This window comes from Tauraco erythrolophus, chromosome 21 (assembly GCF_009769465.1).
Source record: "Tauraco erythrolophus isolate bTauEry1 chromosome 21, bTauEry1.pri, whole genome shotgun sequence".
NCBI classification, from domain to species: Eukaryota; Metazoa; Chordata; class Aves; order Musophagiformes; family Musophagidae; genus Tauraco; species Tauraco erythrolophus.
Window position 1 is genome coordinate 11,203,611 of NC_141485.1, and position 27,623 is coordinate 11,231,233.

Below are 27,623 nucleotides of genomic sequence, written 5' to 3' on the forward strand. Positions count from 1 at the left end.
CTGGGTTCCAGGAGGAGCAGGAAACTCCCTCCTCTGCTCATTGTAACGTGGGGAAGCGGCTGGGAGGGCACCTGCAGCCCCCGGAGCAGCCAGCTTTCCGACCTGGCATTTCCCGGAGCTGCTGCACTAGTCCTCAGGGTTTTTGGTGTTCAGATGGAGAAGAATTCAGCCCGGCCTTGGAGATGCCAAATCATAGTTCTCTGCAGACTTTTGGCTCAGAGCGTAAAGATGTTTATGCAGCTGCTGTAATCAGGATGGTATCAGGAACAAAAAAGCTATCTTCTGGGAAGGTGAACACATTTCCAGCTCTTTCGGTGTTAGGTAAAAGCTCAGAAGTGGGGCAGAAGAAAGAGTTTGACTCTGTAACTTCTATCCCAAAACTGAAACCTGAGAAGTTAAGCCTGTGGCAAATAGCTGACAAAATTTCACTAAAAGACATTCTCAGAAGAGCATGATAAATAAACATTTTATCATATCATATCATATTTATCTGGTTACCTAAACATTCACGATTTCTTGGGTTTCTAGATAAAACCCCATCTCCCCCAAATTTAACGCAGAGGTCTCACTGCAGTCAGCTACCTGGGTTTCAAAACCCTTTCCCAAGATTCCTCCACAGCTTGAACTTGGAGACGCAGAGGGTTCCTGATTTAAAAACATTAGTGTGTTAAACTGGGAGCATCACGGAGAACTGAACACCGTTATCACAGACACGGAGCCTGGAATCATGAGGGATGTTTGTGGACACGGGAGCAGCTGAATCACCGCCCGCTTCCGGCAGAGGTGAGCGCCGAGAGGAGTTTATAAACAGATGTTATGAAACAGGCTTGAGTGACGTGAAGTTTCTCCGAGCAGCTTTTTATGTTTACCATGACCAATAAGCAAATAGCAACACCATTACTCCTCCGTGGCAGTTTCCACCCAGGATGGATGTGATCCAAAAGAATTGCCAGTTGAAAAAAAAAAAAAAAAAAAATCTTTAATACTCGGCACTAAGAACACGTTTGAGTTGTTCCATTTCATCCACTCGAGACGCCGCCTCGGGAGAACGGTCCTTCTTCAAATGCTTGCTGCCCAACAAGAGTTGCAGCAGCTGGGGAGCAGCAGGACGGCTCGCTGGGTGCCACGTCAGGCAACACCAAAAATACGAACCCTGCTGCTGAAAGGTGGCCAGATCTGGGACCACTTCAGTTTAGATCAGACGGACACAGCCACAGAACCAGCTGTCCCTCCTGCCCTCCGGTGCGGGCAGCAACCCCAGCCTGCAAGAGTCAAATTCTTTAGAACGGCACACGAAGCTGACATTCCCCCGGCTGTAGCTATCACACGGGTAAAGCTTTTCTGCTTAAACACTGTTTTCCTGGGTGCTTCATCTGTGCAAGGCAAGCTCTGACAAGTCAACGGGCTTCCCCGTGTCCTTAACGTGTTAGATAAGCCTGTCTAGTCCAGTATCCTGTCTTCAACAGTGCCAGGAACGGATACTTAACCAGAAGAAAAAAAAAAAAAAGGAAAAAGAAAATGCAAAATCCATACATACTTTCCTTGGCTTTACTTTTTGTGTGCAGAGCTCCTGGGAAGTTGGGAAGGTCAAGAGCGGCTGCCCCCAAATCCCAAACCCTCCTACAAACACATCAGCACAAGTTGCGTTGCATTTGCTGGAGCAGTTTGACTCAATCTCACCAGTTATTTGCTCAGAGGACGCCTAACCCCACGGATTTCTCCTTCTAGGATCAGGGTGCCACCTGAGCTCCAGCAGACATCACCAGGTTAGTATGAAAAGTGGACTTCTAAGCCCTTCTGCAACTTCGGGTGCATTCCGACAGCTGTGTTTTATTACAACAGCTTTACAAGCAATTTCTACAGCAGCATCAGCAACATCAGCTACCGGGACAACGTCACACGAGCTCTGTGTTACTCTGGAAATGGGAATTTATCATTTCTAGATCAGGCAAAGCAGCGCTGGCTGAATCCTGGCCTCAAAACCCCAAAGACTCGAGCTGTTGGCTTCAGCCAGAGCCTCCGTATCTCCCTGGGCCTGTGGGATTTGAGCAACTCGCTGCGCCGCGGTACTTCTCAGGGTGAGGTGGGTTTGGCTGCACAGAGCCAGCACAGACATTATTTGGCTGCCTCTGAAATCCTTCAGCTATTTCCGTCACGTTTCGGCTCCCCAGTGATGATATGCCTCTTCCACACTGGCACCCCTCTGTTACACTTTTCCATAAAGTCATTGTTGAGCTCAGCGAGTGCTAGACGTGTTTTTATAAATAAACCACCAGCATTCCATACAGGACTGATTTCCAAAACTAAAACCTCGCCGCCTAGAAAATGCAGGAAGAGATTGTCAAAAGAGATGAAGGAAGCAGAGCATAGCTGTTCCCAGCTCAGACTGCTCCTTCTGCTGGGATAGCCTCTCCTGGTTTTCCACCTCCTGAAAGATCTGCAGTCCTGTCTCTCCTTAGTTTGGAATTTCATTATATGAAGTCCTACTGAATTCTCACAGAGCACCTACTGATGATAAATTCAAGGTAGGATTCATGAGATGTGCCTTTTATTTTTGATTCTGCTGTTGGTCTGTTAGAAGATTACTTAACAGATGCCTTCCTCACCCATTTAAAAAAAAAAATGGTCAGAAAGACCTAAAATTCATTCAATTCTTAATAGTATTTAGTTACTGATATTTTGCTTTCAAGCTTTTTACTTTTCTTTTAACCTCAATTAAAGCTTATCCTGCTGAACTTTAGGCAGTTGTGGAGGAAAACTGCAGTGCTAAAGGACTTCTCAGACACAGTTGGAGGGCAGTGACATAGTTAAACCATCATCTGGGTTTACATCTTTTACAAAACATCACTTCCCAGGCCTCTCAGTTAAACTAATTTAAGTCTCTCTACACCAAAAGCAACTAAAATCATACATGCCATCGAACTAGTATCACCTTTTCCCTGACTTGCAAGTTTTCTGTAAGATAAAACAGCTGCGGAAGAGGTCTTCAGTGTCTTAAAAAACAGGTCGTGTTTTGCCCCGACGCAGAACAGAACATAAAACAAAGGCTCAGCATCCCTGCCAGGCTGGAAAAGCTGTGAAGGTGGTGACAGCTCCAGCAGTTTTGTGGCTTACTCAAATCCTGGTCTACTTAGTAATCCAGCTGGGTAGTGCCTGTTTAAAGACATAAGTGCTCTTACAGCCTGGGGGAGGAAAAGAAGTTGGAAGCTGAGTCGGCATTAAAGGGAGCTGAGAACTGTTGCTCCCAATATCGAAAGCTTTTTCAGCCAGCATTCCTTTCTCCAGAAGGAAAAAGGTGAGAGTCCCAGCAGGGAACTCACAGGACCAGGCAGGTTTTGCTCAGCTCAGCCGTTCCCACCTCTCTGTGCGCAGCTCCGAGGGCTCACGGTGCAGCCCAAGGAGGTGTTTGTGCAGAGCGACGTGCCAGCACGGGGAAGAAACCTCAGGCAGTAACACATCCCATTCCATTCCCAGCTGCTTATCACTGCTTCCCTCCTTCACCCCAGCCAGCAGCCACCACTCCCTCAGAACGTGCAAGAGCCTCCTCCAGCCTACTTCACTCAAAATCATCACACCAGCTTAAAAACAAGATACTTGAACTTTTCTAGCCCAGCTCGTTTTTGACAGAAACAACTTAGGAGCATCAGGCCTCAGATTTTAACTCTTAAGCAAAACAACAGATACTGAATTTATTTATTATTTGCCTTTCTAAAGCCTCACCCACACATTAAGTTTTACAGCGTCACTAATACACATACACCTCAAATTCCACTGTTTTAAGAGGAACAAGCCACGCAGAATTGGTGACGAACGCCTTTTCTCACAGGGCAGCGACAGCACCCGTGCTTTTCCAGGAGAAACCTTAAAAAGGCGCAGCAGTCATCACGTTCACAGCCACGGCTGATCTGAGCTCACCAGTACCATGACCATCAACGTACCCCAAGCTGGGGAGTTGGCTTAGAAACATGAACAAAAGCTATTTTTGTTCAGTTCCTTGTGAGAGGCCGTGAATACTGTGCAGCTGTGTGCCAAATTCATGACCGTAACTACGGACCCTGAGATCTCGCATTTGTAGTGTTTTGCCAAGTGGAGTTACGGACAAACAGACGTTTTCTCTTAAAGACTTGTGATGAACAGGAAGCCCTGGACACAAGCGACCGTGGCAGCGCCAGCTTCTCACACATTCCCACCACTCCGCCTCTGTAGCGTGCAGAGCGACCTACTCCAAGGAGGAGTGATAATCAACCTCCCTTGTTTCTTCAAACTTTGGCTTCAGTGCTGAATCCCAATGCTGATGTGTCTACTGAACCTCACCTGCATCTTATTCAGAAGATAAAACAGCTGCACGCAACACTTGCTTGCTATCACCCACACTTCAAAAGCAGCAATTGAAAAGGTACAGAAATATATAGCAAATTACCTATTTTGGGTTTTTTTTTTGGTTTGTTTTTTTTTAAGTGATCCCACCTTGGTTTAGGAGCTACCCTGGCCTGAACACAACATGCTCCCTGGCATCACGAGAACACACTGCCATCTGCCTGCTCCTCGTGGAGGCTGCCGGGCACACCAAAGCATGCGCAGCAGGAACTGCAGGCAACACAGGACTCCAGTGTCAGAGGGAAATAAGAAAGGAGCCGGGGACAAGTCTGGGATAGAGGGCATGGATAGCAAGGAGGCTTCCCACCGACGTCACTGCAGGTTTCAGCAAACAGCACAGAGCTAGGGTCAAAGCAGCAGCACCATTTCAAACAAGACCTTATTTTCTACTTGGGTCACGCCACAGGAAGGCAGGGAATATCTAAGGAAATACATGCAACTGAAGTAACTGGGAAACAGTAAGATTTCACAAATAAAACAATCAGCATTTATTGTTGTATTACAAAACACTTCATATTTTGGCAATATTTTACAGTTTATCCTTTTCCTTCTTAGGGCCTGTTGAAAAGGTATGGAGGGGGGAAGAAAAGAGGAGAATGTTGAAGTCAAGATTAAATTTCAATGTCTTGCTTAAAAAAAATCCTCCCAAACCACCCCAGTCCCTCCCACCAAAATAAAAATCTAGTTTCACTCAAATTCACTATCCAAAGAGGCCATGGGTGAAGCGGCAGGCAAAACTCACTATCAAACGCATCAAGAAGACAAACAAAACATTCACAGTGGTCTTCAGTAGGGTCTGTTGCGTTGATCATTTCTGAAATCGTTTCTGAAAGGGAAATAAAGAGTTATAAGGAAACCCTTAAGCAAACAACAAATAGTCCCTTCAGTCAAACATCTCGACACCTTTAAAAGCGCTCACACACCACACTCGACAGCAAACTGACTTGTTCTCTCCAGAAGCTCCTACCTGTAGTTCACGTCTCCATAGCACAGTTGGGCGGGCACACACAAACACACATGAACACCACTCTCTTCTCACCATCCCTATCAATTCCACAGTCTGCATGCTATGCAACCAAGCGAGGGCAAAGGAAGCACTTACCTTCCTCCCATTTTACCACCATAGCCACCCCCCCGGTCACCGCCTCTGCCACCACGCCCTCGGTATCCTCTTTCTCCACCATAGCCACCTCTCCCACGAAAATCTGGAGGGAAGCACAAACCGACACATCAGGCAGGTTTTTCAAAAAGCTGCAGAAGTCATTAACACTTCTAACACTCCAGCAGAGATGCAGTTCTCTTTACACACCTCCTGATGGACGCGAATCTTCTGGTCTGGGCTCACCACACTGGTTGCAGGAATTCCTGCGAGCGAAGTTCATGTTACCACAGCCCCTATAAAAGACAAGGATTCCCCAGACTTAGCTGCTAAGAAACTCAGAGAGCATCTCTGAAACACCACTGCCCAATTAAAATGACACTTACGGGTTAGGACAAACCCAATCACCATTTTTGGGTTCCCCACTTCTACCCTGGAAGCCCCCACCTCTTCCATATCCACCTCGTGAACCTGTAGACAAAATTATAATCAGAATAAAGGAGGGAAAGCGTCTACGACCTATACACGAGAAATATTTATTAAGGACTGTCACTGGCTTCAGAACCCAAGCGACAGACAGATTTTCAGGTGGAAAAAAGAGGAAGTGTTTAATGTAAATACAAATAATTTGTAAAAAACAAATCTCAACAGCATTGCACGTCCTGACGTTAACGTATCTGCATAGCTGAAATACACGTGCTCACAGGGACAGATTTATAACTCAGGCAGACGGGGAAAAATAAGGATAGCAAGTGGTGGCCAGAAAAATTTGCTCCACCGTGTATTTTTTATAAATTCTTTTTCAGCAATAAAAAGAAACTTGAACCATTTGAACTGCCAATGGGTAAATATAAACCCACTATGTGCATTAATAAAATTTCATCAAGATTTAACAACGTATAATATCAATCATGTATGGCCAGATTTAGTCAGAACAAAAATTTAACGCAAAAAAAAAAAAAATGTCTGGATTAATGCCAGGATGCATCTGACAAGCACAGGGACAACATAGTTCTTGTTTTCTGCATCAAAAAACAGGGACTTTTGTACCAATTGAGGTTCTTGAAGAATCATTTATCAACCTACAAAACTGCTTAAGAACTAAAATTTGTTGACAGCCACTGCACAAAGCATGTTTCCTGTAAAATGGTAATTAATATCTAGTGGACAACTGACAAAACTGTATTATGCAGAGAATCAAGGGGATGAACGTGTTTAATTAAAGGACTCAGACATCCAACTGCTGCTCAAAGTCAGTAGCATTGAATAATTTACCCTGCTCAACACCACCTGGAAACATCAGCGTATCTCAAGGCTTTGCTGTAGGAAGCAAATCCTCACTGGGAATTCACACTCACATATGTGGAACCTGCACAGTCCCAACATCATTGTTACACCATCTCTTTAAAAGCAATGCTGACACATCATCTGGAGACTTCCCAGTTCAAGAGGAAAGCATGAATTCTGCGCTATGCAAAAGAGATTACGGATTCCAGTTTACCTAACTTCATTGAATCCGTATTACTCCCTTTCATGGCAGAATCCCAAAGGCCCATACACTGGGCCAATCACTGCTTCAAAGTCCACTTCTCTTTTATAAACCAATAATAGTTAAACAGTCAAAAAACATTAATCTATGCAAATACAAGGGTTCTACAAATTTTAGTCCCCACCTCGACGTCCACCACCTCCACCTCCTCTCATGAACTCAGGCCTTCTAGTTGCAAAAGAAACTTTGATAACATTGCCATTGAATTCTTTTCCTGTGGAAAGACAGAAAGTGAGAGAAAAGGTCACTACAGCTCCCACCAACACAGCGACAAGTTCAGAAGAACAGAAGTGATTTGCACATACAGACTGAACACAAAGCTCTTAAGACACAGGGACTCTGAAGTTAAATCTCTTATTTTTGAAAACATTGGTCCAAATGTGAGATGGCAAACACTGAGGTACTTGCCAGATGCTCCATAAACCCACAGATATTTATCTTAACTTAAATGTGACCTGTAAGTTGTAATTTAACTAGACACCTAAGAACATTTAAAAGACTTCTGGCCACATTCATGGATACGTAGTTTGGATGTTGGAACTGTCTGTTCTTTATGTTCTTCCTTCAAGTCAGGCAACAGGGCTTTTGTATGATTCAACAGCCACCACGAAAACAAAATATTCCCAAGTAAGTGAAAAGCATTAGCTTTTTAACTATGAGGTCTCAGTTATTCATGGATACAAAGTTTATCACAAACAAACAGGACTGCATGTATGCCTAATATAGTCATATTTGCTCTACCCTCCTGAACAAAAGTCAATTTGCATTTTATTAGCAAAATATAGACCACCAAATAGCACGCCACACACGATCATTTCACAGCAGATGCAGAGCATGCCCTTTTGTTTCTGCCCAATATTACTAAAATTCTGTGAACACACAAGGTCCCAGGAACAGGTGCTTCCCCTGCCTCCTCGCCCCCAAGTTTACTACTACAAAGGAGTATCACTGTATTAAAGAGTATCACTGTATTTCATGCATGGAATCTGCAGAGTTTTATACCAATGTATTTCTGGGATCGGCTCTCTTCCTCCACTGAAGCCATAATTTAAAAAAGCTTGTTCTTCACTGCATATATACAAACCACTTAGCACAAGACGGCCACAACCACTGCCCAACTCTAAAAACACTACCACAACCACAATAATGTCAGTACTAACACTGCAGGAAATCCCCCCATTACTAAATGGGACACAAACACCATCTCTCATTTTGTGCAGGGATGACTGGGGTACAGCAGCAAACCCGAACGGTTTCATTACGCATTTTTGGTCTTAATCACTGGCTGCTGTTCAGTGAGGTCACTGATTTGCTTCTTCCACCACTTGTCAGATTCACACATAACCAAAAGAACAGTTACTCTCACCCACCGTCAAACCAGTCAATCGCTGCTTTAGCAGAAGGAGGGTCATCAAAAGATACCGTTGCTTCTCCCTTTGGTTTGCCAGTATCCTTATCTGTATAAAGATTTATCATAGGTTTGCCAGTCTTTTTGTTGGTCTGAAAAGAAAGGTCGTACATTTGGCATAGGAGAAATACCAGTAAAGCCAGTTCATAGCATCAACTGTAACAGCTAAGCATCATTAGAAAGAAGATTCTACAGGAACAGACACTTTTGACTGAAGAATACTGACCGGCTGTTCTCCATGAGGTAATGATGGGCCCAGTTTTTACAAAAATTGAGGTCAAGTGCAGGAAGCCTTAATTTAGAATTGCAGAAGCAGAAGAAAGCCATAGAACACAGAAGAACACTTCTTGAAGTATGAGAGTAGTACAATGGGTAGAGTGTCAGCGTTAAGGGTTATAAAGACTAAAGAAGAGATATGAACCATTCTAAATGTCACTAAAAAAGCTGCTAGTGCTGCCAGCTTACAAATGAGCTGTCATCTGGGAACCCAGATAAAAATATTGTCTACAACTGCTGGGGAGTCAGAGCGAGCACCTGCCTTGAACGATACCAGTACATTTCCCACACACTAGCTCCCCGAGTTCTCTTCTTGCCAAGGATTTCTCATTTCACATACCTTTATAATACCAATTTGTTTGAAATAGTCTGCCACTTGATCTGTTGAAACATCCTCTCCAAGTCCTTGCACGAAGATAGTGTTGTTATCAGAGTTGTCAGACTCTGAATCTACAAAACAATAAGCTACATTTACCACGCGTTTTTGTGGCAGCAACAGAAGCAACATTTTAAGCTCAGGTCTATACCGCCCAGTAGCACCCCTTAAGTACCCCTTAAATCCCAAAGACATCTTGTGTGAAAATAAAAGATGAGCAGAGAGCATAATTTTGAAGTCAACACCATCAACTTCAAAAATGCACGTGCAGCACCTTCAGATGCTGCAGCACGTCAGAGATCAAATATATTCAACAGCTGACTAGTTGTCTGCCACACACGCAACCTGTCCACGTGGCTAGGACATGCAAAACCATCAAAGGAGTACAGGTTTGAAACAACACAAGTTTAGCAGTGAAAGCAGCTGCTTAGCTCAAGCAGATTCAAAGTTCCTCAGAAAATTCTTACTTGCTGCATGAAAAGACATCCAAAAATTCACATGCACTTTAATAAAATATGTTTCTTTTAAGGAAGACAAGCTTTAGCTAAATTTATTTTGAGCCATGGGAATTGCAGCCATATCCATCTTTCTAGACACACATTTTAAAAGCAATGACCTAAGAGCTACGATCCACTCCCACCCACTGCTTGTTTTCTTACCAGCATCTGATCTCGGTCCATAATCCCTTTGACCTATGAAATGAGTTTAAAAAAAAAACAAAAAGAAAAAAAACAAAGACTATTTTTAGCAAAACATTTGCAAGTGACTTTTTTAGACACAAGAAAATATTTAAAGCATGTATGTAATGCATCTAAGATCTAAAGCATTAACCAGAGTTTTAGAGAATATTTAGATTAAAACGTTCAACAGAAGGTGTCTGTAGGACGTTAACATGTTCTTTAACTTGCAGCATGTGACAGTTGCCACACTGATGCTATGCTGGTGTTATCTTGCAAACGCTGGTTGTCAGATCACCAAGCAGTTTACCACCTTTTTTTTTTTTTTTTTTTTAAACCTCTGGTACCTTTCTAAGAAGCATTTGTAACAAAAATTAAAAAAAGAAAAGAAAAATAAAATCCGGTGAACGTCACTGTCTCCACAAATTCTTTCATGCAATTTGACAAAGTAGAGATCCAGTTCATGGCTAAAAGTTTGGCTATTAAAACTCATGAACACACCAGCCTCACCAAAAATGCTACAAAGCTTCTACTGGATAGTAACAAGATATTGGTGGCTTTTAGATTTATAAAGAATTTCCACTGAAACATTTTTGGATACTCGGCACTTACCACCGTAATTTTTGAAGCCACCACGGTCACCACCACTGCAGAGGAAAAATTGAAGAAATGATTTCTTCCTTAAGTCTCTACGTGCTGAGCCCAAGGCTCAATCTACAGTTAACTGATGACAAGTTGAGAGTTACTGTCTAGCAGCTCAAGCACCATGGCTACCTTCTCCTCACTACTCATTCATGTGCAAAGATTCAATTACACCAAAGCCAACAATCTCACAGGGGTGCACTGGAGAAGAGAAGCCCTAAAGAGTATTTTACACTAACCCATACATGACTTTGTTTTCAACACTTTCTCCCATCCCAGAAGCCAAAATGACTGCTATTAAACCCAGGGTTTTAAAACAGAAACATTATTTCCGTGAAGGTTAATGGGCTTTAATTGTAGATGTAATTGCTACTTTGGAATAATTAGTACTTTCCTAGAAGTAATATGAGCTAAAGTTAATTAACCTCCATTGCTATGCGTTTATATGCGGGGGACAAATAGCAGCATCAGCCATTCTCTGAGAAAGGGTCTGTGGGATCTACTGTGCTACCAGTGTGTGCATGTGAGCTTCAAAAGCAGAGGACGTGGAGTTTTATTTCATTCACTCTGAAACCTGTGGCACAAAATGTAGACCAAGTTAAGAGATGACACACATCAATTTTCAAAGCTTAGAAGGGGATTTTAAACAGGACGTTACACCTCCAACCACGTGCACGAAAATAAACTCTCGCTCTTTTCAATGTCATGTTTCTACTAGCAGGACTTTTCAGAACAGCATTTTTAATTGCATCCATGTAATGAACACGATATAATCAATATGCAAAGCCTTCAGGAAAAATACAACCACCGGAATTTTTTTAGAAAGTCAATAAGCACACGTCAGAAAGCTGTCTCACACTGCCAGGGACAACTGCCCCCTCGCCCTCCTCTGCACGGGGACAACTGCCACCTCAACGTTAGGCAGGTCCACCTCATGCTGCCAACCTCCACGCCGGGCAGCCGAGACCGAGCCAGGGGCAGTGTGAGGTCGAAGCCTGATGCAGAGGGCTGTCTCCGGACTCTGGAGCTACCGTGCCAGCACCAGCAGCCTCTTCACCAATGTGCTTGCGAATGAGGAGTCACTCCAGGTTTGAATTCAATCTATCCGCCAACGTCAGAGTCCAAACATGGGACACAGCACCCCAGCAAAAGGCAATGAAACAAAATTAGGGAGTAACTTCTCTGGCACGCTGGGCATCCGTTCTCTGTTACAGTAAATGCAGAGTCATGAGTGTACTGAAAGAATGGACGGGACTTAAGTTCTGCTTACTTAACACTCATGAGAGAAAATGGGTCCAAAGGGAGGGACAAAAAAGAAATTAGGTTTCAACACGTTATCAAAACTGGATTTAGAGAGATATTCTTTGACACGTGACTGACATTCTGTGACAGTACAAATAAGGACTATTAGATGCTTGTCACGACAGACTATCACACTTTATTGGCACTTTTCTTAAAATAAATGTGCGCTGCAGATTTTAAATTGCTTCTCCACAGAAAAAAAAAAAAATCTCAATGCTAGACTGCAGTGTCATTTACTCGTAAGTAATTCATTCTGCTCACTAAAGAGGTAAAATGAATGAATCCTATATGTAACATCTGAGCTGGTCTTTATTCAAGGCTGGCTGTTTTCAAGGACTGACAATAAAAACACAACAGTGATCATAAAATTTATTGTAAATACCTTTCTGCCACCTCCAATTCACTTCAGCTAAAAAAAAAACTTCATTATGACACAACAATTTTCAGCAGGATGCCTGCTTTTCTAGAATTTTAACTCAGAAATAACAAGAGTGAATATATCAACCATGGAAACATTATCAAAGTTTTCCAACCCTAGATTACGGTCCCAATTAATCAGGACAGCATGATGCAGAACATGTATGTTTTCTGATTTGAAAGCATACAGCAGCAGACACATGAATTAGAAAACCCAACAATCTAAAAACATACAGAAAACAAGTTTGTGATCAACACACCCGGGATTCTACAGGAAGTGAGCATTTTGCAACAATGCTGGGGTAAAAACGTGTGCACCACCATTCTGAGAAGCAATAGAGTTGGATATATAAAATACAAAGGAAGTCACAGTCAAATACCTAATTTCTAACTTTATGATACAGTAATTCTGCATCCCGCACTAAAAACTGCCATCCACAATTTTTAACTAGTTTTTTAATTAATGTCTGTAGAAATATGGTTTTGCCCAAGTATGCCTCAGGATGTCACCTTCTGCTTAGTCTCACAAGACCAACCCAACCAAAATCTGCATGAATTCAGTGACAGATACCTTTGATGATAGATTAATGCTTTCCTCCATTTCTAAGTCCCATTTCATACGTGATTTACAAAGCTGTAGTGTGCTACCCTCCTGACATTGCTGGGCAAAGGTACCTAAGATCCCCAGGAGGCACGTGCATATGCTGCAGCACACGAAGTCAAACACAGAAACTGGTTGCAAGCAGCTGACGCCACAGTCTCAGCTCTACTCCGCTCACTAAGACCCAAAATTCAAGTCTCAGTATCAGCAGCTGGATTAGCCCCCACAGTGCTGTCATACAACATGTGGAAAATACAACTGCAGTGTTTCACAGTCTATTGCTTTAACAGTCTTGCACACAGACCAAATAGATGGTGGCCAGGTGGAGTTTGGGGTGTTAACATCCTACGTTAGGTTCATGAACAGGTAGCTAAAATTCAGCAAGGCCACCAATAAAGATAACAAAATAAAAGAGACTGAACTGCAAGCAGCCAGATCGTGTATACGGCATCATTCATAGTGACAAAAACTTCCTGCTACAAAAGAAACACCATCAGATGTTCTTTTCTCCTCTATTCAGTCATATATTTAAACATCACCTACTTGAGTGTAAATGGAGTTCATCTGGACATTGCTTACTTCAGCTGGGAATAACTCCTTAAATCAAAGGCACAGTTACATGCAGAGCTGAACATCACAGATACAAGAAATATACTTTTAAAAAGTGATCAGATATTGGCAGAGGTAGCACTAAGAATTCAGGAACCAAATTTCAGCCTCCAACATGCATCTATGTCTCACCAAGCACGTGGGATTAAACGTAGGAATGTATTTTTAGAAACAAAAAAGGAATGCTTAGTGCACCAACAAAGTCACTGACAGATGGTCTTTTTTTTTCTGCCTAAATTTATTGCCTCTGTTCATGTTTTTCCAAAGTCTATATAAGGCTAAGCTCAAGCATATACATTACAAGTCAAAAATATTAATTTTGAACACAAACCACACTGTTGTAAAAAACATTTGCACTAAGTTGTAGTTTCTTTATATCACAATAAGCTAATTTCCACTCATAACAGCTAAAATAGCAATTAAGCTGCAGAGGTCACTTTTTTTATAGTACATCAACATCAAACCTCACGAGAGGTGGGAAAAAAATAATCTATGCTGAGCGAGGTTAGGATTCCTATGACAAATCCTACCCCAATGGCAAATCCTTTTCTAAACTGCAGCCACGTAGCTCCACCAGCATGGACTGCACGAGCAGCTTCAAAGGCAAAGCTTCTCCCATTTAATCCACAGACTCTCCAAGAAGGGCAGTGGGACAGGTCTGGCAACTGGACAGCCAGAACGGCTTTGCCAAGATGCCTGAAAACAAACCTGCTTTGTATTGCTACTGGATTTCCCACCTACACGCTCAGCCAGAACAATTCAGTCCCACAACCACAACGAGCAGTTAATTCCTTACCTTTCAGACAAGGACTCTAACAAAAAGGTGACTTACTCTACAAGGAAACTTGGAAGAGTTACTTAGGGTAAAACTCCACATTCTCAAGACCCGGTGTACCTGCTTTCTAACCAAAGGAACTCGAAGATGAGACTCTTCTACTCTGGGTTTTAAAAAAAGGAAAGATTTTGCTTCTAAGCGAAATACAAATAAGTGAGATCATCAATTTTTCAAGCTTCAGAATGAAAGGGTGGACAAATTCTACTAAAATCTCCAAAGGTGTAATTCAAGGCCATTAAAAAAAATGTGAGGAATAATTTTGAAACCCAAAGTTACTAAGATTAAAAAGTGAACATCTGATGCATAAGAGAATTATTGTTCTCTATTGTAATCGTATCAGTTAGGGAATCTGAACAGTAATTTTTCAAAAGATATTTTCTCAGTGCTGCATGACTTTGCACAGGCACAAAAGAAAAACAAGAGCTGAAAGCATTTACTACAGCACGTATTCAAGTCATTCCAGCTTTCGGAATAACAATCCACACCTTAACATTACCAACTATGTTTGTAAGTACTTGTACAAAGGTTATTCGAAGACATGAAAGCTCTCAAAATTTAAAAATGCTAATACAATTTTGCCCCAAGTATTCCAGAATAAGTTTTTGCACTTGCAGGCTGCTCTCAGACATCTAGCACGCAGGCCAAGTTTATACAGGCAAACGTGACTGGCAAAAAACCTTGCAGGAGAACTGCTGCTGCAGCCAAAGTCACTGCACGACAAGCACAGGACAGCAGCAGGCCAGGGATGATCCCTGAAAACAGGCTGCACCCACGGCCCCGCAGCACGGAGCAGACTGGGCGACACGGCTGCACGAACACCAACAGTGGGTGATGGACACAGCTGCACGAACACCAACAGTGGGTGATGGACACAGCTGCACGAACACCAACAGTGGGTGATGATGCTCGCACCGATGAACAGCAAGCTCTCCCTGCATCTAAACGCCAGCCAAGACAAAATTTTTATTACTAGCTAAGACAGAAGAGATTCATTCGCTGTGATCTATTAATTTTTTTTTTTATAATGTCAAGGAATAATATTTTGTGTGTGTGTTGATAGAACTAATTTACACGTTATTTTCTACTTGCTGGAAAAAAAAAAATCAAAGCCTCTGTTGTTACAGCAGCACACGTATCTGCGCAGACAAGATTTTTAGATAATATTATTTCCTGCTGGCTATGGAATTTTGATAATTCAGTGTTAAGCATTAAAATGTGATGGAAGTAAAAAACTGAAAACGGTAACTAGTTGCTGGAGACAGACTTGACATTCCTACACAAGCTGCTTTTAGGGGGGAAATAAAAAAAAAGAAACCCAAGGACGTAAAACCAAAAAACTACTCTGAAACCTCACATTTCCACAGAACTAAACATGACTTCCTACCTTATTAGAAGTTATTTTCCCCTTGATTATACAGTCTGTGATTTATTTTAACCTTTTACACTCTTCTAATACACATGACTTTGGTATAATATGTACGTCAGAAGCAGAATCCCTCATCATTACACAGAAAGACTGAATAAACTTATAGGACACTGTAGCTTCAGAAAAATTTCACTGCAAATGGCATCAAAGACTGCACCACTTCACAGAAGTGGACAGACTTGCTAATAAATCCCTTCCCACTTTCATCTATTTCCCCCCACTTCTCCATTCACCTCCACTCTTCTCCTTCTTTTGGCTTTCGAGCCCACTGAAGTGGTAATATCTACACTGATGTGTGAACGAAATTTTTCTTACGTTTTGGAAAAATATGGGAAGAGGCTTTATTTTCATAGACATTAATTTAACTTACTTCAGCTTGCAAAGACAGAAGTTTGTTTCAAAGTGATAAAATCTACCAAAAGGATGTTTTTTGAAGCTCACATTCATTCCTCTTATTGGAAAGGGCTCAGCTATAAAGAATTCTTTAAAACCCAGATTTTATCACAGCAATATGGAAAACCCTGATCCGCACAGAAAAGCTGATTTTTTTAAATTGTTTAGTTTTAACTGAAAATGAACTTAGAAATTATTTTGCTAGTTAGGTTTTTATTGTATAAAACCTCAAACTGTAACATAAAATAACTATTAATACGCTTTTTTAATTGTGCTCCCACACCTAATTAGAAGAAATAGGGTCCACCTACATCACCGAAACAGCAAGTCATGAAATACAACTCGGGACCACCCTAGAAGCAGGCAAACTTTAAACATGGTTTTAACATAAATACTCCAAAAAGTAACAACTCTGAACACACTGTTGGGTTATTTTATTTAAATTAGATCATTTCAGACAAGCACCACTGTATAATCGGAGCTCTTCATCTGGAGCTCTGGTAATAACCCAGAACCCTGCAGTCTGTTAAAGGACAAGTGGTGCTGACAAGCAACATTTCCAAACTTCAGCGTTCTTACTTCTCATCAGTGAGCCCTCTACACCCCAACCATCTCACAGAAGTACACAAAGGGAAGCCAACTGTGGTTGGTAAGTCTGGTAAGAAATAATTATGTCATCTGGATTCATTCAATAGGAATTAAAGCAAAGGTCCCAGTGGCTCAGACCTACGCATGGAATCATCTGCAAGCACAAAACTAAATATGCACATACATTTTCTTGACAGTAACAGGGCCTGAGGCAAAGGCAGAAGGTGTAACAGTACTGTCAGTTTTTAATATCTACCTAAAATACACTTAATCAGACTGACAGCTAAACTAATAACAAAAACTGTATTTTAATAGAAGTTTAAAACTGTAAAAAACAGTAAAGAACATGTAATGTTGTTGCTAAATTATTTCTAAATTATTTAGGATGCAGAAAGATAACTACCTGGTCAACCTTAGTGTAATGATTTGCCATTGTGAAGTCAAAATGCTTCCCTGCTATAACATTAGCTACCTTAGCTATGAATTTTATAAAACTGCCTCAATCTCTGTCTTTTGGTTTTCTTGTCATTGAAAACAAGTCTTTACAGGTTTTAAAATATCTTATTGCAAGGGATGGGCTCAGGCAGTTCTGTACTGCAACTCATGTAAATAAAACGCAGCTATGTGTAATAACAGTTAAATGCTTGGTCTCAATCTATCTGCTTTTCCTAGGCAGAACGCATTTCTGTGCAGTGCAGAAAGGTTTAATTTTAGAAACCTTCCATTTTTGGAAATCTAAATCTGAACCACATTAGGAATAGGCATATAGTAAACAAAAATTTATAAAACCAGCTAAATAATAAGAAACAAGGGCAAGGAACTGCAGGCACTGGAATGAGGTCACTTACCTATATCCAGACATATGACCTCTTCCATCCATGTCATATCCCCCTCTACCTCCTCCCTGTGACCCGCCATAGCCTCTATTATCTTCTCCATACCTACTCTTTTCACGACGATCATCTGGAGGAATGAGTAAAACAAAACAAAACATGAGTAAACTGTAGTGCAAACTGCAGTGCAGTGAAAATTCCCACCCTACTTCACCCCCCCCCGGCCAAGTCTGCCATTAAAATCTGGAAAGCATCAACTCCTAAATCTCTTACATTATCTATGCCACAAGCAGAACAAAGTTTGATTTTGTTCCAGTTATTTCCCTTGGCTTCCAGGGCCGCAGGGGACCTCAGAATGTAAACACTCTGTACCTTAATTACACTCAATTTTCCAAACATTAAACACAATCTAAACCACACTTTCCATTCTCCTTCCCTACAGCCTTCCCCGTTTGCAAAAGACATCACTGAAGACAGAACAAGGATAAAGAGTGTGGGTTGTGCCACTTGTGTGAAGTTACTGCAAAATAAGGGTTAAACTTCTGATTTCCTTCTATCTCAGAATTCATCTATGCAGCGTAAAGCTGGACCGTGAAGCGCAAAAGCTCTTTGTGACTGATCAAGACATGTCACTCTCACACAGGAAGAGGGTTCAAAATGGAAGAAAATTCCATCCAGAATTTGCAGAACTCAGGGACATGGACTCTGCAAGGTGGCCTCCAACAAATGCAAATGTGGGATCATACACCCAGTCACAGTTGGGGTTTGACCTTGGTGATTTAAGTCTGTTCTTGATGAGCTGGGAAACGCCGATAAAGAGGAAGAATGATGATAAAAAGGAAAAGGGAGTGCGAGCAGCTGGCATGGGGAGTGTGAGAAGCTGGCATTCAGCTTAGCAGATAGACATCTCTGGTATCACATCTACAGAGTCCGTGCACTAACCCGTCGCGTGCAAACGCGTTTCGGGGCCCCAACAGTTTCTCATCTCTGCATCGTGTTTTGAAAGTCATAACAAACAATACATTCCCCAGGAACATCAACACGGAAAAAGAGCTTTAACTATTCATTGAATCAGCTGCCTGTGGAAGGAAACCCACTATTTCACAGCGTTTCTGCTCAATTTTATTAGCCAATACTGAATTCAACCTGTGAATTTTACCTTGGCTGTTGTGGCTATAGCTTCCCTTCTGAGACTGGTAGGACTGCTGAGAATGGCCATACGAGCTTTGGTGCTGGTTATAGCCTGACTTTTGGTCGTAAGAGCTCTGCTGGCCATAGCCCGACTGCTGGTCATATGAGCCCTGGTGGCCATAGCCCGACTGCTGGTCATACGAGCTTGACTGCTGGTCATAAGAGTCTTGGTTTTGTCCATAGCTTGACTGCTGGTCATAAGAGCTTTGGTGCTGACCATAGTTTGACTTTTGTTCATAAGAGCCTCTTCCACTTAAAATAAACAGAATTTCTATTAATAGCTAAACATTCACAGAATAGAGAGCAAAATAACGGCTGAAAATTCATGATATTGCTAAAATTTCCTAGTCACAGTTACCTCCCAGTCATTGTTGGCATACGGATATGAAAATACTCTTATGTTTCATCTCTGTTGGGATACATCTGGCTTCCAGTAAAAGCAAGGCAGAAAACTGTATGTTACCATCGCTTCCGAGACACCCTCCGTTTCCACTGAGCAGCAGCACTGCCCCGACACATCCCAGCACAGCGCTTGCTTTCTCCCCTCTCCCCAGTGGCATGACAGTGCCTGATGGAGAGATAGCCCATGACCTGCAACCTGCCAAATCCTTCCCTACAGAACTGTGGCGAAGACACTCGCTGCTCATGTTGTATTGAGCACCTGATCCTTCCACCTAGCAAAAAAAAAACAAAACAACAACCCACCTAAAATAAAAATTTTGCTTTCACTGAATTGCAATTTATCTTTTTCGGAGCATTCTACCATTTTGCCAAGAACTTTTCTGACTCTTGTGATGTTCTCTAACCTACTTGCAGTTCTTCCCACGTCGGTGCCATCTACATATAGTATCCCACCAGCTTCTGTCAGAAACACTGACCAGTTCCACATCCAGAATACTCCAACTCAATCCAGCTACACATTCTAAGAGGGAGTCTTAACCACTCTCTGACTACTAACAACTTTACAGCAACCACAAGGACAGCCCACCCACCCCAGAACTTCCCTAGGCTACTTCAGCGTCCAAGATAGAAACAAAAGTATTTTGAAAACCTGGATGCACAAGAGAACTGTTGTTCCAGTTGGGTCATCCTTTCATAGCAATGTGTTATTTATTTATGAGAAATAAATTGCATCCAGGTAACACTGGCTGTTACTCGTACCTTTGTTTTCCCCCAGGTACTTAGTTGCAGCTTAACTGAACTATTTTTTCAGTAATTGAAATTAATCACTGCCCTCTGCCACCCTTTCTCCTCTTCCTCTTCCCTGCTTCCACCCCTTTTCCAAAAGATGAGGCACTACATTTGCCACTCTCCAGTCTCTGGCAATCTTACTTACTAGCCAAAATGGCTCAGAAAAACAAATAAAAAGGATCTAAGAGCCTACAGAAAGTTTCCACCAGCTTTTCAAAGCACTCTAAGATAAAGTCTATTAGGTCCAACCAATCTCAAAACATCCCATCTGTGTAAATACCATCTGACCTGCTCCCTCCCAGTTCTAGCCCAGATCTTACCTTTAACATAACTAATCCCAGTGGCAAAGAGACGGCCAAGATTTTTGTAAATACCTTCACTTCAAAAAAAAAGTCAGCTCTACTTTAGCCTTTCCACCAGCACCAACAAAGGAAGCATCCTTGGGAGCATCCACTATTTGCTGGTTTTCCTTCCTTCCCTCTCTTAGGACGCGACAGCTACAATTCTGTTGCCATCCTCTTCAAAGTTGCTCTAATTTAATTTCTCAGTTTCTCCTCACTTGTGATAGCCATACATGGCAAAGTTTTCCTCCAATGTCTTTTTCTCATTTTCTTGGTCAAAACTAACTTGTTGGGGAATCTATGCCTTCCTGCATTTTTTTTCCCTACTAGATGTCTAGAGTTAAAAAACCACATTATTACTTAGACCTGTGCCTTTGTACAGCTGTAATAAATGCTCAGAAAGCAAAGCAAAGCAAACCAAAACTTAACCATGTTCCTGCCAGCGTTAGGGATGTGAAAAAGACACAGTGACAGCACCTTAATCTGCTGACAGATTAAGACCTTGCTTGTTTATATTAAAATGTTTTGTAACAATAACTAAAAAAACAGAAACCAAGCACAGGTTTGCTGAAGTCCGCATCGTTTTATCAGTTTGCAAGAAAATACACAAATACCTGGACCTTGGACACAAGAATGAGGTTTACCACACGACCGTGTATTTTAAAGAGGTCACATGATACTCAATAATTAAGATTTAATGCAAGCAGTAACCTTGGCACATATACATTAAGCTTGTAAATTAGATAACAAAGGTATTCTAGCGGCCTTGCAAGTTGTTATGGGAAGTTGGGTTGTATTTTCCAACATACTTCAAAAGTATCATTAATCCTCCTGAAACTGATTTGAGTACAACATCACCCAACAAGTAAAACACATTTATAAGAGTGTGAAGTACTGAATAAGTGTGCAGCGTGCATACACACATATATTTAAGTTATTGAGGATAAAAAAAATCATGTTGTGAGAATCCTATTTAGGTGGAAAAAGAAAAGATATTTCTTAAATGGTATTTCTGAATCCTTTCCTCTTCTTTCATCACAAAAAGGCATTCCAAGTCAGATAAGAAGTTTGCAAATCTAAGAACAGCTAAGAATTTCCTTGTTAACAGCTTACTTGAAGTTAATAAAGAGTACTGTAAGCTTATACAAAAGAACGTGACTCAAACATTCTTTTTCTTCATCAAAATACTCTCCAAGTCCATTCTTCATTGTAGTCACCATCCAAAGACTTCCTAAAGTGTACCTCCCCATACAAGTTGACTTCAAAACACCTGCGTCCATCCTTCTTACATAAAGAAGTACTCTTCCCTTACTTGCTGTTCTTTCAGGCATTAAAAATGTCTTAAGAATGTGGATTTTCAGAGGTTTATCTTTTTTTTTAGCCATGATAGCAAAAAATCTGTTATAGCTTTAGTTAAGAACGCACAACCGCTACATAGTACTTCAAATAGACACTGTTGATCTCTGCTTCCTTACCCTCTAGACGACCCTTTCTGCTGCCCCTGACTGCCATAAGACTGCTGGTTGTATGAGCTCTGATTCTGATTTTCATAACTGGATTCATCATCGTATCCCTGGGAATCTTGTCCATAACCTGGAAACCAAGGAAGAAAGTTTTTAGTAAATATTCCCCTTTTAATTGCTGCCAATGAATGTAACAAGCTAGCCAAACCTGTTTGATTTTGTCCATAGTTCCCATGATAGCTTCCATAGTTCTGTCCGTAGGATGAATTGTCTCCGCTCTGCCCATAACCAGAATATCCCTGCAATTCAAAGAACGTACTCAAGTGAGTGCAACTTCCACAGCAGGTAATTACAGTGTCCCTTCTCTAGACACAACTGCAAACGGCCCAGATGTGGTCATCCAGAAACAATAATTACTACTCAAGGAACATCTGCTTTGAAAGACACGATGTTTTTTTCAACTCACCTGTCCTTGTCCATAATTCTGACTGCTCTGACTGCCGTAGGACGAATAGCTGTAAGAGAAAAACGCGTTTAGTAAATGCTCACAGTGCCCTCCATGTAAGCTGGAAAGTAAAGGTAGTTCTGGTGTTATTTTAAGGGTTTTTTTCATTCCAAAACAGGTGTTTAACCCGAGTACTGCAGTTGTACGCATAACAGAAACGCATCAATACACTAATGTTACTGCAGCTGACTGTCGGAAACCAGAGGAGCTTATTTTAATTTCTGCTCTGTTTCAAGTGTAAATTTAAAGGACAGGAAAGTTTGGCTTACTGTCATTTGACAGAAAACTTTATCATATGAAACTAAGGCATTTTAAGTTTTTCAGTCTATTCTTACAAAGTTAATTTTATTTGAATCAGCTACTGTCCATTTGGTATTTGTTGGAATATTCAACAAAAACATCATCACCAAAAAGCACACTAGGTTTATACTGTACTCACTCGGTATTCTGCCACTTTTGAAGTGGAGAACCGACAGCAGAACCATGTGCTGAAACTCACACCACACTCAGGTACAAACTCAAACTCAGGGCCACTCGCATAGAACCTCGTGGCTCTCATCAGCACAGTATTAGCCATCATTCTCAGACTTCCACCGATTAAAACACCACCCGCCCGAAAAACTTGCAGCTATATTATGAACTGGCTTTTAAATTTCACAATTACCAACAGTTATTAGAGGGTTTTAGCAAAAATTTCCCTCCAACAGAAAGATAAAAAGGAAGAATAAAATTTTACATCTGTACGGCCCATCATCTTCACCCCTGTACAGCCTTTAACTAAAATCTCGGTGAACAGCTTAAAGCACTAATATGAAAAATAGTTCTCTATATTCAGGACATTTTAAAAGTTCTTACTATTAAAAGATGTCATTCCAATTCAAACCTGCTTATTGTCTTCCCTTCAGGAATATATTTATTTCCTGTTTTATAAGACATCTTAATAAGAGTCCAGGGCAGCAAGTGTTCTGCACCTGTAACTCCAAAAACATATTGATGCTACATCATGCCCAAAGAGTCAAACATCATGCTGGGAATCCTAAACGGCCTTCTATTTTGTGGATTTAATTGCTAACAGCAAAAAAACCCCCATACATACCTCTGCTGGCCCCCAGACTGACTGTAACTTCCAGAATCTAGAAGGAGAAACAAGTCATATTGAGACCTTCCAATTAACATTTTATTCCTCTACTTACTGTAAGAGGAAGAAATTCGGGGAGAGGTGGAAAGGTTCAAGCCCACTGGATAAAGCAGCTACTTTCCCTGTGGAATGAGACAGCTTCCTCTTTATTAACAAGAAAGAAAATGCTCAGAGAACCGAAGCACAGGGTGTGGGGACGTGACACAGGTATAGCCACTTTGAACTCTCCTTCTGAAGGACCTGAATTCCATTTCCAAGGAATATTCGGGACTGCACAACCCCCTCTAATGGCCATTGAACACAGCAGCTCAATTATTCAAGTGAAGCCCAGTTACATCAGTCCTGATGAACCCCTTTTTAAGGCACCTTAAGAAAGCTCTGCCTAGCAAACGGGCAGAGCCACAGGCACAATTTGGAGTCGTAAAATCAGTGATGGAGGAACATGACATTTCCCTTCACCGATAGCTCAAACCATGCAAGAATTAATTCATTTACGCACAAGTTGTCCAGAAAGGTATTATGAACATGATTTCCAACTAATGTAAACATCAGTTATCAAGGAAATTTATTCTTGAAATACATTGGAAGAATGTGGATTTCAAAATATGACCTCGACTTTAAAAAAAAAAACAAACAAAAAATAATTCACTGAAACGGTTTGACTTGGATTTAAAGGAGAACATCTAATTTGTAAAAGTTCTCAACTTGATGAAAAACTCTGCTGCCTGCTAGCTGGAATTCAGCTGATGGGCAGCGTGCTTCGTCTTTACTGCATGAGCTTATCACACTGTTTTATCTTGTGAATTGCGCAACGATGCATTTCCTTGTCTTCTGCAAAACTGCACATTTTTCTGTGTTAAAACCTCGTGCTACACTGGGGAAAGATTCCGCTCCCCGAGCCAGCTGCACGGAACACACGTGCCTTGCTCCATCGGCCCCAGACCCTTCACAATCCGGATGGTCACGAGCAGCATCACCTCTCAGAGGTGCCCACGCGCCCCGCACTCTGCACCCTGCCGACAGACTGTCCACCTCGCTGTTCTGCACAGGAGTCGCAATTCCTCTTGGCATTTTTGCTTGAAATTCCCACCTTCTCGTCAAAAACCAAACCATTTCTTCCTTTCTCTGCCAGCCCCACGGGAACTGTCTCTCTGGTAACAGCCCTGCAATTTTCCTTTCCTTTCACATCACTCCAGGAACTTGGACAAGTCTCGTGGTGCCGTGGTCTAACAACAACTATTGAGAACTTCTCTCTTTGCGTTCCCGATGCCTGTCCTTCCCCCGCTCACTCTCTCTAACCTCTACACCTAGAGCTGATCAAAAAGCTGAAACCAAGAGTGAATTTCGATGCAGGGTAAATGTCATAAACCATAAACTACTATAATCATTTTCCAATCAAAACACACACCAAATTGCTCCAAGTCTGCTCATTCTCTCTCTCATCTGGTTGTAAATCCCGCCCTGCCAGGACTTACTCCCACACTTAAGCACAAACATATATACTTTCAAGACGAGGACATCATCTAGGCTACTCAGACGTGAAGCAGTATTTTAAATGGTAAAATACCTCCTCGAAGCAAAACAAAACATCAAATCTCATATTCTGTAAGAGTAACGTCTACCAAAAGCTGAGAGGAGATGGAATAATGTTTCATTTCACACATTCTATAAAGTGGTTTCACTCAGATGTGAAACATTCTCCTCATTTTGCACTGCTGCACAAACATTTCACTGCCTTTTCATAACAAAGAACATTAAAAAAAAAATTGCAATCAAACTTGTTTTTAACAAGATGAAGGTGTAATCTTAGATTCATAGATTTCATAGATAGATTCATAGATTTCTAGGTTGGAAAAGACCTTGTAGATCATCGAGTCCAACCATCCCTAATCCCCATTAAACCATATCCTCAAGTAGATCATCCACCCTATCTTAAACTATTTCAATTTAAATGACCACAAAGATCACTATTAAATGGGTAACCGCATGTTAAAACCACAGTTTCACTCTAAAATTTCTATGTCATTAATACTGCTAATTAAAGCAAAGAATATTAATGGTTGCATCAGAAAGAATTCTTGAGTTAGGATGTAATTAGCTAAAAATTGACAGATTACTTTCATCTCCATAGCTTCTCCCTTATGAACTGCTGGCAAACCACAAAATTTTGGAAAAAAGTTTGAAAGCAACCAGACAAGGAGCCTATAAAATATGAATACGCAGAATCAGAGAAACTTCCTTTATCAACATATTTTTCTACATCCTTTGTTGAACTGCTTAGTCTACAGATTTCTGATCGATTTATTTTGGTGGGCTCAATGGGGATAAGTCTGTAAATGTTTTTTGGAGACAATAAAGTTTATTCTGGAAATTCCTGGATATGTAGACATTTTTTATGAGTGTTTAAAATACTCATGGAAAAATTTCTTCTGAATGAAGTGGGGTATGGCAGACCAGTCACCTTGCACTGCCCAGGAAGCGTTCTCCTCTTAAGACAGAAGAATCTGTTGTAAATGTTGGAAAAGCAAAGTTCTCACCCAAAGTAATTCACACAAAGAAGCAGCATCGCTTCTGCAGTATTCTGAACCGAAAACGAACGTCGCGTTTGAGCATCACCGTAGAGTAAAACCAGAGGAGATGCTCAGGTCTGGGAAGAACGAGTTTTTTAGTTCACTGCTCAACTTTGCTCATTTAGTAGAAGTCTTCGTGGTCTAACTCACTACACAGCACCTTTGGACATGTTTTCTTCTTGCATTAACGGAGTCCTTCCACACACCCTGCTTTGCTTTCACCCTCCATCATTCATAGACATGAGCGGCTCAAGCCTAACAAAACACGGCTCACTCCGCAGAGCGCTCGCAGCCTCGGCACTCCTGCTCCCGTTCCGGGGTACACCACCTACCCACAGCTTCACGGCGTCACCCCTGCTGGGGGGACCGAAACACTTTCACTCCAACGGGATACAGAAACGGCAACAGGACGCGTTTGCAGCAGCCCCAGGAGAAGCTGGGCTGTGTCGAGCCAGCTGGGACAGTGACGTGCTGTCTCCATACTCCACCAAAGGCCTCCCATGGGAAAAGGCCTCCAACCAGGGCATTGCTGAGCCCACCCCAGCGGCTGTGAAGCTACTCCCTTCACTGCGCCCCCTCAGTGGGGGCTACCAGAGCAGAACACAGCAGATCCAGCAGGCACTGGGACACAAAGGTGGGTCCCACGCTGGGGAGCAGGGAGGGCATGTCTCATGGAGGAGGAGGGAGGAGCACGACCTGTGGGAGGGGGCGCTGACATTCCACTGGGGGTGCTGAGCCAAGGGGGGAGCACACAAACCATGCTGCGGGAGCGGTGCGACCCAAGGGCAGGTCCGTACCTCACACCGCGGGGGGACACACGACCCAAAAGGGGGGCCCGCACGGGGGAAGGGCTATGGGGCAGCAGGGGGGAGGCTGAGATCTCACAGGGGGGTACAGGACCCCCCAGGAGCCGCAAGGGGGAAGGGGATGTGACCCAAAAGCGGGCTCACATCTCACGGGGGGCCCGGGCCCAACCCGGGGTGCCGGTGACCCCCACGGGATCCCGCCCCCAGCGCCCCCGCCTCACTGCGACGCGGGGGGGGGCGTGGCCGGAGCGACCCCGCCCCCCGCCACAAAGGGGCGGGGCCTGGGCGGCCGCGCAGCGGGGTCTCTCGGGGAGGGGGCGTGGTTTGGTGGAAGGGGGCGTGGCCCGCGGGGGGCCATCAGCAGGGGCGTGGCTCCCCTCCCCCTCCCCGTGCACCGCGAGCGCGGAGCGGGCGGTAACGGGGGGTGGGGGCCGCGCCTACCCCCTACCGCGGCCGCGGCCTTTTCCCCCTGCGCCACATGGCGCCCGCCCGCCCTCCCGCGCCCACCCGCTCGGCGGCGGGAAGCAGAGCCGCCACCGAGGCGCCCTCCGCCCGCCGGGCCCGGAAGCACCTACCCGAAGCCATGGCGGCGAAGGCGGCGGCAGCCGGTAACGGGCGGAGGGAGAGGGAGGGGGGAGGAGAGAGACCGAGAGCCGCGCCGGCCGCGCGCACACTGAGCACCCGCAGCTCGCGCGGACTGCGGGGCCGGGCAGCCAATCGGCGCGCGCCGCGCCTCCCACCCGCGCGGGGGGAGACGGGCCGTACCAAAGCGCCGCGGCCGCGGGGGCGCGGGGGGCGGCGCTGTGCGGGGAGCCCGCGATCGCTCAAAAGCTGCAATTAGTTTAATTAATAAACTCCCGCGGCGCAGTCGCGGTGCCGAGGGGGAGCCGGGGCGTTCGCCGGGCTTCCCGCACCCCGCGGCGCAGGGGCCGGGGAGCAGCGGCCGCTCCGCCCCGGCCGCCCCGCTCACCTTCCCCCGCGCGGGGCGGCGGGTCGGTTCCCTCTCGGCG

General features: G+C 43.2%; 1 protein-coding gene across 1 annotated transcript; it reads right to left on the reverse strand.

The window, feature by feature from the left end:
• Nucleotides 1-4,836: 4,836 nt before the first annotated feature.
• TAF15 (TATA-box binding protein associated factor 15) lies at nt 4,837-27,229 on the reverse strand. Its single transcript, XM_086624425.1, has 16 exons — nt 27,189-27,229; nt 23,196-23,232; nt 22,061-22,109; nt 21,803-21,893; nt 21,607-21,724; nt 18,568-18,851; nt 17,424-17,538; nt 10,375-10,409; nt 9,745-9,777; nt 9,050-9,159; nt 8,396-8,525; nt 7,150-7,239; nt 5,863-5,947; nt 5,687-5,772; nt 5,480-5,582; nt 4,837-5,203 (listed from the first exon to the last, which is right to left on the reverse strand). The coding sequence occupies exons 1-16, from the start codon at nt 27,196-27,198 to the stop codon at nt 5,164-5,166; spliced, it is 1,416 nt and encodes a 471-aa protein (XP_086480551.1). The 5' UTR covers nt 27,199-27,229; the 3' UTR covers nt 4,837-5,163.
• Between the last annotated feature and the right edge of the window lie 394 nt (nt 27,230-27,623).